This window comes from Haliaeetus leucocephalus, unplaced genomic scaffold (assembly GCF_000737465.1).
Source record: "Haliaeetus leucocephalus isolate CR32 unplaced genomic scaffold, Haliaeetus_leucocephalus-4.0 Scaffold751, whole genome shotgun sequence".
NCBI lineage: Eukaryota > Metazoa > Chordata > Aves > Accipitriformes > Accipitridae > Haliaeetus > Haliaeetus leucocephalus.
The window spans coordinates 14127463-14139652 of NW_010973187.1; the positions used below are offsets into that span (position 1 = coordinate 14127463).

The window sequence follows — 12190 nt, forward strand, 5'->3', positions numbered from 1 at the left end:
GGATGGTTTGTGTGATCACTGGGAAACAGTAGCTAATCATGTTTAGGGAAAGTCTGGGTAAAGATCATTTCAGAGTGAAATAGCTTTTAAGAAGCTTGCAGCAGAAATTATTTGCCTGAAAATTTACTGAATATAAAAACAAATTGAAGTTTTTTGTACTTGCCAAAAATGTGTAGAGAAGAAACCTTTATAAATCTGGTACTTAAACTCCTCTTACAAAATACAATTCTTTACATGGTGCTGAAAATAAGGGTTTCTACCTGGGTTTTGGTTGGCTGGTTTTCTGGATGTTTTAGGTGAACTGATGTTACTCTGTCGCTGTTCTTAGATGACTGGATAAAAAGTTGCTGATGCTGTGTTAAACTTTTTTTCAGTGTTTTTAGAAAAGCATAAATAATTTTAAATGTATTCATTTTGAAAAGATTAAAAAATTCTAATTTCTTTTCAGCAAAAGCACCTTGAAATTGAAAGAACTACAAAATGGCTTAAGATGCTGAAAAGCTGGGAAAAATACAAGAATAGTGAAAAGGTAAAGTTATGTGTGCTTTTTTCATTAGCTATCACTTCTGAATGAATGTATAACCTTAAATTAGATTGTTTCTGTTTATGAGATCTGGGGAAAATAAAAACCAGACAACACACACTGAAAGAAAAAGGCTTTTTATTCTTCCAAAATGCAATAATACACAGTAACCCAAAAATAATAATAACCCAAGAAAACTGGTGGTCAAATGCAAGGAATTTCTAAGGGCAATATTGCGTAGGCTCTCTAACATATTCATAGTAATAAGTGTGTGCTGTACTGCTTTGCACTGTGGGATTGGAACTGGGATCACACAGCATACTGTGTTCACATCTGCAAAATAATCTGTGGAGTGAATGAAGCATCAGACCTGCTTGTCTTGTCTTGCAGAGAGCTAGAAGTTGTGTTTGATTTAGGCTTTGAGAATGCTAGGAGGAAAAAAAGAAAAATCTTTATAATCTTGAAAAGAGGGACACCTTTAAATGGGTATAGCTGAATTCTTCAGGAATTACAAATCCCCTTTCAAGGGTTATGATTTTTCACTTTTTTTATTCCTTTGTATGTTGGATATTGTATTAATTAATAATTAAATTTTAAAGTTACTCTTCTGAGTTACTGGTGGTGTCTTATTAACACCTATGAGGGGTTTTTTACTCTTAATCTTCTTCTCTTCCATGGTCATGTCTTCCCAGTTCCCCCCCTTCAACCCCCCCCCCCCCCTTTTTTTTTTTTTTCCCCTTTATTTTTTTGCAGCCCAGGTTTACTGAAGGGCCTAGGATAACTTACTGTTATGGACAAGTGAAAACCACCTTGAGTAGTCATCACATGGGGCATATAGTTCGATGCTTAAACTATCACATTTGCCAGCACAGATATCTTAGGATATCCCACTATACCTGGTTGCTTTGTTAAAAGGATAGTTGCACTAAGTGAGAAAGTAAAAAGTACAGGAAGTCATTCAGTGCCCAGTCCCCCTTGGGCTAAGTCTGGTTTTTCTGTGAATAATATGCAATGCAGCATTCATAATCTTCAAGAGAAGTGAATTTTTTTGATAGTATGAATGGGATCTACTTTTGAATAGAATACTTCATAACTTGGTGGGCTTTTTTTTATTTTGGAATCAGTAGAGAAGAACTGAAATCTGCTGACAGCTACTTAACAGTGCCCAGCAGTGCTACATTTCTTGACTTAAAAAAAAATAAAAAAATCATTTTCTATGTGAAGCTGCAGGTGAGTTTTAAGGTAGTGAATTGCCCATTAATAATCTTTAAATTGCTTTTGGGATTTTTAGTTACAGAATTATTTTTATCCTACTTAGAAAACAAATAGTGGTCTGAAGGTAATGACAGAACGGGGGTTATGTTAGGTATACCATTAAGTGCTAAGTGCTTTTACTTGCTTTGAAAGCTAGGTAGGGAGGTTCACATGAATAGTTTATTTGCTGGAATTGTAGTCTTGGTCATCTTAAAATTATGGAAGAATTTCAGCTGGGAAAAAACTTTCTGGAGTGGCTATATTCCCAACACTCTGTTCTGAGGAGGTTTTCATAACTGTTTTTGTGGCCGTTTAGTGGATAATGCACAGAGTATGAGGTTCCCAAATTCAAATTCCCTCTTCCCTTCAATAGGGCTTAAAACTCGCATTTTCTGTTGGGGATTCTGTTGGTATTTTCTGATGCTGCTGATCCACCTGTATTTTGCTGAGGACTAGAGGACAACTGTTATGCATCCTAGGTTACTGCCTGGATGGCTGGCTTGCAGCATTGGCTTACTCCTTTATTAGCCTTTTTTTTAGTAAATTATTCTGTGCAAAGTGGAAAACTTTAAAGGGAGAGGTTGAGACCAGAATGCTTGTTAGCCTGATGAGCAGGGAACTGAGATACTACAATTCAAGTAGAGGGAGAAATTTACTCAGCATGTCCCCCACTCATCATGTCTGCTTACTACCTTTATTTTTGAGACTAGAAGCTATGTCTTGCACTTCGCTTTTGTTAAAAATGCCAAAGACAGTGGTTGATGTTTTTCAGGTTATAACTAAGAAGCTAGCAAATTAATTTTCTTAAAATATGAAGTGAATGCATGAAAAAGTAACAATTTGTTTCCCAAGTTTTTCTTACACTCCTACTTTCTGTCCTGTCATCTCTGGAAGGAGAAGCTAGAGGTCATAACACTGGTGGCTTTGTTTCTTTACTGTGGCGATTTGAAGATCAAGTATGTTCCCAAGTCAAAGGGATGATCAAAAAACCTGTGTTGCAGTTACTTTGTTTGCAAAGAGAATGATAAATATGACCTTTCAGGTATCACAATAGCTACATGTTGTCTAAGCAGCATCGCTTTTCCTTTTCAGCTATTTGTAACATCAGTCCATGATACACTGACTTAACTGAATAATCTTCTATTCACCGAGCATGCAGAAGGTATAGCAGATCAGCTGAGCAGAAAGAGTTTCAGTTCATGTAACAAATTACAGGCTGAACTATAAATAGTGGCAGGAATAATTCAGTATGTTCATAAAGGGGATGAACTTTGCTTGAGGCTAGGAAAAATTCTCACTGATTGTTGAACTCTGGTGGAGCACTTGAGACTTTAAAAACAAGGGTGTTTTCCTTTTCTTTCTCACATCCTATGTGGTAAGTGAACCAGAACATACAGAATAAAGAATCAGCTTCCTCTTCCTCCTCCCGAGTATGCAGTGGAAAGTCAGACATTATTTGTCACTGCTTCTTATGGAAAGCCTGGTGGTGTTCTCAGGGTTGTACAAAACTCACAGATAAAGACAGTTTTTTATCTGAAAGTGTGTTGGAAGAATGCACCAGCTTTCCATGCTTGCCTTCTTGAAGCATGGGAGCAATAGTTGCAAGAACAATTCCTGACTCTTGCTTTCTGTCTTCACTTGATTGGATAAAGTCGTTAACACTGGAGGAACAAATTGCTAAAGAAAATGAACAGCTTGTATCTTAAAAGACTCACTTCACCTGACACTTGCATGGTTTCTGTGCAGTCAGGCTGCTCCTGAAATGAGTGTTGTTTAGAAACAGCACTGAAGGGAACATTGCAGCAACAACAACAGTAATAATGTTGTGGGGTCGTAGATTATAATTGTAGTGATGGCTTGGTTTTGGAAAATGGCGTACCTGAGAGATGCTTGTGCTCTTAAAAAGAGACCAAGGGAGAGTCAGAGAAGGTGATGGTCCCAGGGATAGAGCAGGTATGTACAAAGTACAGGACTTTAGACAGCCTGTTTGTAATGAGCCTTCATAATACACAGCTGGGAGAGTTTTGGCTTGAAGAAATCTGTTCATACTGTACACATACTGTAAATGAATCCATATATTTGATTACATTATCCAAAACTGTCATATGCTTGACTGCAAAATACAGTTCTCATTTAATACTCTTGCAGAGCTGCCTATAGGCTGCTGCTTTATTTTTTTTCCATCATAACTTCACAAGGAGAATTAATGAGAAAACATTAACACGCTGATGTGTGTGTGCGTGCATGCGAGATGCTTCAATTTACATCTTCCCCTGATCTTTATTGCGGAAGAACATACCGAGAGACATGGGGACTCTGGGAACTTCACACTGTTTTCCCATTAGAACTTCTGTGCTTAACCTAATAAAAAAAAGGGCAGGAGAGGAGAAGGGGAATGGAGGCCAGCAATGTGTGACCATGAGGAACTGGAAAGAGATGGAAGAGTTATCAGATTGAAACCAGAAATGTGCCAGTCTCTCCCGTATTTGAGTAATGATTTAGAGGTAACGAGGATGACATAGTAAAATGAACCCACGTACAACTCCATAACCATGTAGAATCATAGAATTGCAGAATGGTTTGGGTTGGAAGGGACCTTAAAGACCATCTAGTCCCAACCCCCCTGCCATGGGCAGGGACACCTTCCACTAGACCAGGTTGCTCAAAGCCCCATCCAGCCTGGCCTTGAACACTGCCAGGGATGGGGCATCTACAGCTTCTCTGGGCAACCTGTTGCAGTGTCTCACTACCCTCACAGTGAAGAATTTCTTCCTAATATCTAACCTAAATCTACCTTCTTTCAGTTTAAAAATATTACCCCTTGTCCTATCACTACATGTCCTTGTCAAAAAGTCCCTTTCCAGCTTTCTTGTAGGCCCCTTTAGGTACTGGCAGGCTGCTATAAGGTTTCCCCAGAGCCTTGTCTTCTCCAGGCTGAACAACGCCAATGCTCTCAGTCTGTCTTCATCGGAGAGGTGCTCCAGCCCTCTGGTCATCTTTGTGGCCCTCCTCTGGACCAGCTCCGACAGGTCCATGTCCTTCTTATGTTGGGGGCCCCAGACCAGGTGGGGTCTCATGAGAGCGGAGTAGAGGGGGACAGTCACCTCCCTTGACCTGCTGGTTACGCTGCTTTTGATGCAGCCCAGGATACTGTTGGCTTTCTGGGCTGCAAGCACACGTTGCTGGGTCATGTTGACCTTCTTGTCAACCAACACCCCCGAGTCCTTCTCATCAGGGCTGCTCTCAATACATTCTCCGCCCAGCCTGTGTTTGTGCTCGGGATTGTCCCAACCCATGTGCAGGACCTTGCACTTGCCCTTGTTGAACTTCATGAGGTTTGCACAGTCCCACCTCTCAAGCCTGTCAGGGTCCCTCTGGATGGCATCACTTCCCTCCAGTGCGTTGACCGCAGCTCACAGCTTGGTGTTGTCGGCAAACTTACAGAGGGTGCACTTGATCCCACTGTCCATGTAAACAGCACCAGTCCCATTACTGACCCCTGAGGAATGCCAGTGTCTGTGGTCTCCACTCGGACATTGAGCCATTGACCACAACTCTGAGTGTGACCATCCAGCCAATTCTTTATCCATCAAGTGGTCCATCTGTCAAATCCACGTCTCTCCAATTTAGAGACAAGGATGTTGTGTAGGACAGTGTCAAATGCTTTGCACAAGTCCAGGTAGATGATGTCCTTTGCTCTTCCCTTATCCACCAACGCTGTAACCCCATTGTAGAAGGCCACCAAATTTGTCAGGCACGATTTGCCCTTAATGAAGGCATGTTGGCTGTCACCAATCTCCTCCTTATTTTCCGTGTGCCTTAGCATAGTTTCTAGGAGGATCTGCTCCATGATCTTGCCAGGCACTGAGGTGAGACTGACTGTCCTGTAGTTCCCTGGGTCTTCCTTTTTTACCTTTTTAAAAATGGGAGTTATGTTTCCCCTTTTCCAGTCTGTGGGAACTTCCCTGACTTCTCGAATATGATGGCTAGTGGCTTAGCCACTTCATTCACCAGTTCCTTCAGGACCCGCAGATGCATCTCATCAGGTCCCATGAACTCGTGCACCTCCAGGTTCCTTAGATGGTCTCAGACCTGATCTTCTCCTACAGCGGGTGGTTCTTCGTTCTCCCATTCTGCCATCGGCTTCTGTGACTTGGGTGGTGTGGCTGGAGCACTTGCCCGTGAAGGCTGAGGCAAAAAAGTTGTGGAGTACCTCAGCCTTCTCCATGTCCTGGGAAACCAAGTCTCCTGCTTCCTTCTAGAGAGGGCCCACATTTTCCCTAGTCTTCCTTTTATCACCAACGTACCTATAGAAGCTTTTCTTGTTGCCCTTGTCAGATTTAATTGTTGTCCCTGGCCAGATTTAATTCTATCAGGGTTTTGGCTTTCCTAACCTGATCCCTGGCTGCTCAGACGATTTCTCTGTATTCCTCCCAGGCTACCTGTCCTTGCTTCCACCCTCTGTAGGCTTCCTTTTTGTGTTTGAGTTTGTCCAGGAGCAACTTGTTCACCCATGCAGGCCTCCTGGCATTTGCCTGACTTCCTCTTTGTGTATAAAACTCCTTGATTCCTATACAATTATTTAGGCATCTTTTCAGTGGAGTCGTCGTGATTCTTACAGACACCAGTCTCTGAAGTGTGTAACTGCCCTTGTGTCTTTGCATGATTGATATTTGTCAGAACAAAGCTTTCATCTCCCCATCAGTCATTTCTTATACAGGGAGTGTCACAGAGCAGCAAAGTTTGTGTTGCAGTGTGGTCTTTCTCTAGCTTATGTTTTTATTTTCTATTTGTATTCTACTGCTTAGTAATCCAGGGTACAATCAACCACCACAGACAGTAAATCCTTCCTGGCTTAGTATGATCATAACTTTCAGGAAAGATTAAATAAAACTGTTATATGTTATATTCCCATTTGGGCTTTTCCACCGAAGTATTTCTGTCTTTCACTGTCTACCTTCATCTATCTGTGATTGAAGTTACCTAAATTGAGAGAGAAAGGAAGAAGAGAAACAATCAGGGTAGCAGGCAATTTCCAGCTGTTCTGGCATTCACACAGAATATAATAATCAAGTCTCCGCTTAGTTTGGAGTCTGAACACAGAGCCTTAATGAAGAACCCTCTTCGCATTCCTGAATTTTTTGAATGAGATGGAGCAACTCTTGTATTTGCACTTTCTCTTCATTTTATTCAACCCACAGAAGTTGAAGAACCTCTAAAGGCAGCGGTCTTTATAAGTATACTTTCTTTTCATTATAAATATACTTTTTTGTGAGACTTCAGATTTTAGTTCTTATGCTTCTCATCACTGAATCTTTTTGAGGTGGCAGAGTTCCTCTGCTGCCTGTGCAGTTCTTCCTGACATAACTGAGAAAGTTTTATTTTCAAGAAAACTAGTTTTATATCTTGTAGCAGCAAGAATGCCAGTTCCTACTCTTCAGACCAGTGCTGTGTGATAGTGGCCTCGTTTCTTGTCCAGGAACTAGCTGGGTTTATGAGCCGGAGAGATTGGGGCAGTGGAAGGAAGGGGGGAGGTTGTCTGCTTTCCAGGTTTTTTGCATGGAGGCTACATTGAATATTGGATGTTATGGACTTCAATATTTGAGATGATAGCTAACTTGGAATATTCCAAATCTGAGAGATTTTTTTTTTCCTCCTTGCTTTTTAATTCATTCTGTATATTCTCTTGTTTCACAATGGGAAGGTCCAATTTACAGGACCAATTTCTTTTTGCATGAGAAGCTCCTTTTGAATTCCCAGGTGGTAGGGCCTCATCTAGTGTCTGCTTGTCCTATCTACTTCAGGTTCAACAATATTAGTAATAATTACAAGAGTTTATGATAACTGTCCTTAGCTGAAGATCAGCTTAGGTGTGATACAGAACTTAATTTTTATTTAAGTTGCGTTTATATAATTATATCTACTGAGGATGACTTCCTTTTTTCTATGTGTTATGCTGATGGAAACATCCCAGATTCTGTAACACCATTCTTTGAATGATGCATGTTTGCATACAACAATTATCTGAACTCTGATTTTATATACTTATATTTTGTTTTGAGCTATTATCTTAAGAAAGCCTTAATTTTAAAGAATTTGTTGATGATTGACTCATTTAATCTCCCCAGAAGTAGAAGAAAAAATAAAGTAACTTGCTGAATTTTCTACTTTTTATTTTAATTATTAATTCAGAGGGAACAGAAGAGTAGATTAGGGTTCTGCAAGTATACAGACCTAACCAAGCGTTTCTCAACATATTTTCAACCTTATATTACATAAGGAAATAAAAGACACCTGAGGGCAGTGGTATGGTAACTTATTGTAAAGATATTCAGTTAGCTAATAATCAGTTTGCTCATTTATATTTTCTTTAACTGTTTGGTGACTGAATGATTATCAGAAGTGACTTTTGCTGTGAAGTATGCGTGGGTTCCCCCTGCCGCCCCCCGTCCCCTGAGATGCAGTGCAGCTGTGTCATTTTCCACAAAATTGCAGAATTGCACAGGATCACAGAAAGGTTGAGGTTGGAAGGGACCTGTGGAGGTCATCTGGTCCAACTCCTCTGCTCAAGCAGGGCCACTCACAGCTGGTCGGCCAGGACCATGTCCAGACAGCTTCTGAGTATCTGCAAGGACGGAGACTCCACCACCTCCCTGGGTAACCTGTGCCAGTGCTCGGTCACCCCGGCGGTGACAAAGTGTTTCCCGATGTTCAGAGGGAACCTCCAGTGTTTCAGTGTGTGCCCATTGCCTCTGGTCCTGTCGGTGGGCACCACTGAAAAGAGCCTGGCGCTCTTCTCCTCTTGGCACCCTCCCTTCAGGTACTTATGTCCATTGATAGGGTCCCCCTGGGCCTTCTCTTCTCCAGGCTGAACAGTCCCAGCTCTCTCAGCCCTTCCTCATGTGTGAGGTGCTCTAGTCCCTTCATCATCTTCATGGCCCTTCATTGGACTCTCTCCAGTCTGTCCCTGTCTGTCTTGTACTGGAGAGCCCAGAACTGGACACAGTACTCCAGGTGTGTCCTCAGCCAGTGCTGAGTAGAGGGGACCTGCTGGCAATACTTTATCTAACGCAGCCCAGGACACCCTTAGTCTCCTTTGCTTCAAGGATACAGTTGCTGGCTCCTCTTCAACTCGGTGTCCACCAGGACCCCCAGGTCCTTTTCTGCCAAGCTGCTTTCCAGCCGGGTGGCCCCCAGCACGTGCTGGTGCCTGGGGCTCTTCCTCCCCAGGTGCAGGACTTTGCACCTCTCCTTGTTGGACTCCATGATATTCCTGTTGGCCCATTTCTCCAGCCTGTTGAGGTCCCTCTGGGTGGCAGCATGACCCTCTCAGGCATCAGCCACTCCTCTGTTTTCCACTGTATATAAAATTTTTCATGCTTGTTTCCACATCATCGTCTGTGTAATGGAGCATGTGCCATGAAAGGCTCTGTTCTTGAGTTACGTTTCTCTCTCATATAGAGGGCAGACAGTGAAAGTCTTTAGTCTGTTCTGCTGAGTCTGTAGGCAGGATCTTGTAATGAATTGAGATGACTGAGAGCTTTTTTTCTATGCCTAAATTGAAGAATAGTTGAAACAGCAGAGTCAGCTGGATACAGATCTAAAATGGTTTGCAAGGAGCTCTGAATGTTATTTGGGTTTATTCTGTCAGGTAGTGCAATAATTCTGATCTTAGCTACTGAAAATGTTTGCTTTCCTTTTGTTTTGTTTGGCATGACTATAGTAGGCTGATGAAACTAGACTCTCTATCCATTCCACTCTTTTTAAAGTTGTATTTGCCAACTCATTTTCCAAACTTTTCTTTTAAAAGCACTTCCACAATTCTCTATCTCAGTTTTTACTTACTACTTCAAGGACTCTTCTAGTGTTTGGGTGTTTCAGTCTGGGAAGTGCGGAAGATGGGAAAACTGTAAATGCCATAGACTTCTCTGAAACTGGTTGTTGTTCTCCTTCAGTTTTATGTCCTGAAAAAAAACAAAACAGCCCTACACTTTGTATGGTTTGGATTTGTTTTAATTCTGTTTCAATAAGAAACGATTATTACAAAGGCTTATTTCTGGCCTTTGATATCCACCTGACCTTCTCCGAAAATATTCATTTAGAACAACAGTAGTCTTGAGAATTTATTCTTCAACCAATTCTCTTCATTAATAATCTTATGGTTGTTGCAGACATTTGAAAATGAGTTACAAAATGAATAATTAACTGGCAAAAATGTTTGTTGTCAAGTTATACTGTTGCTGTACCATGGGTCTGAGGAACACAGCTACATGTCACTGGGGACATATCACACTGCATTTTTTTTTTCCATGTTTTTCCTTCAAGTTCCCAGAAAAGATTTCGCAAATTTGGCTTATTCTGCTTTTCAGTAGACAGGCTAATAATCTCAGGATGACTCCACTGCAATTGGTGTTGCTTGGCTTTCAAAAGACTGAATTATCCTCTTTCTCGCAAGCGGTTATCCTTGTGTCCAGGTTGTCACACACTGAAATTCTCTGTGTGAGCTGAAGTCTGGATATACATCTATGGAGAAGGATGCTTTATAGCACTGTAGGTTGTTCTTTATCCTCACAGAAGAAACTGTACTGACACAACTGTGCTCACACTAAAAGTGTTGCTGCTTTAGCATTCTTAATAATATTAAAGCAGCAAAGTTTTCTTTAAAAAGCACATTTTATTTGTGGACAGTGTCCAGGATTGCTGTTGCATCTTATACCAATTTAAAATTTTCACTGGAAAAGGGGACATGGAAAGAAAAGTCATAACCTTACTTGTGTCAGAGTTATACATTCTAAAATCCAGACATAAATCGTTGCTGGCATTAAAGACACCTTCAAAGATCTGATATATCCCAAACAGCCGGAAGTTTGCAGATGTAGTGCAATGAGGGGTTCATTAATCTTCCAAACTGGAGATGTGAAATATATGAAAAACAAAAAAAGGATCCTGTCTTTGAGGAGGACATTTCTTTTAAAGTATTTCTTATGTTACAAACTTAACTTTTATAAATGTTTCAAGGAAGGGATAGCTTTGGCAATTGAAATTTTTAAGGTCTAACTTTCATTGCATGTTAAATGCAAAGAGTAAATTGTTTGGGGAGGGGTTGCATGTGTTTTGTTCTCTTTTAAATCTAATTGTCTCCCTGTGCCATCATTAAAATAATGGTAAAAACAGAACTTCAGAAAGGTTCATTTTCTTTGGTAGAGTTCTCTGTTTTTCCTTTTCTTAGATATGTCTCCTGAAAGATGATAATGGGGTTTTTTGTGTGTGTGTTTTTAGAATTACTAGGATTCAGTTGCTCTGAGGCTTTGCTTATCTTGAGTCTCTCCCGGCTGCGTAAAGCCAAGACTTTAGCCAGCTAGTCCATCTTTCTCTATTTAGAGGCTCTTCGTGCTCCTAAATGCTGCAGCATAAAGAGATACAAATCAGAAGAGAACTGAGGAAGACAGTTGTCAGTGCTCCTGATTTTTTTCAAATAAGCCCAGCAAGAACCAAACCACTGAATGAGAGTGCAAGGGCAGTGACATGTCAGAGGCAAGACTGATAAATAGTTTATATAATGACTCTAGTTATGCACAGGTACTGAGTTATCCCCTTCTGACCCATTTCTAATACAAGCTTTATGTGTCAGAACAGAATGTGTCAGGAATGGGGAATTTAATTTTCTATTTCACAGCTAAGAATTGTGTGCAGCATTGGTAGGTTGTTCTGTATTCTTAGGAACTGTAGCTAGAATATCTTTTATCCATTGTTTTTGTGCAAATGTTTTAATATGCATTTAGAAAACTGATTATTAATTTAGAAATATGATCTAAAATATGTTAGCTTTAGAAATGGCACGTCCTGGTTTTTTTGGTGATCTCACATATTTGTTTGGTATGCATACATACATACGTTTTAGCGTACTGGTGCAGTTTTACAAGAATTCAAAAATCAGTTATGCTTTTATTTTACTGGTAATCTTTAAAGCTTTGTGATATTGCTGATTGCCTTTCACCATTCCCATTTATTGTTTGTAATTATGGTGAGTTATTTGTGGCTTGTCCTGAAATAGTGTTGCTAAGAATCTGATTTTTTGGGTCTAAATTCCAAAAGTTGGAGTAGTCTTTCCAATATTTGTAGAATAAGTGCTGCTCAGCAAAGGTGATACAATTTTGATAGGCCTTCCTACATGCTAAAGTTCTGGCTTGTAAGTGTCACCTGCACAGAGTGATGTTTTGGCTTGTGTGTCCATTTTGTTCCCTGTGCCTCCGCTGATTCTGTCAACAGAGGTCCCAGATGGCGTCACTGGACATTTTTGGTCACTCAAAAGACACTGGAAGGCTTTGTCTGCAGCTGGTCACCCCTTTGCTAGGACAATTGACATAATTGCATTTTTCTCTTTAGCATGTTGTATGTCACTGTTCCTTTTGT

The 12190-nt window shown here is 40.7% G+C and overlaps 1 protein-coding gene across 1 annotated transcript in view; it reads left to right on the forward strand.

Moving 5' to 3' along the window:
- Positions 1-12190, forward strand: part of USP6NL (USP6 N-terminal like) — a 129990-nt gene that overhangs the window by 84415 nt on the left and 33385 nt on the right. The window contains exon 6 of the mRNA XM_010580995.1: positions 449-529. Coding sequence (XP_010579297.1) covers positions 449-529 — 81 coding nt within the window. The remainder of the gene's footprint in view (positions 1-448; positions 530-12190) is intronic.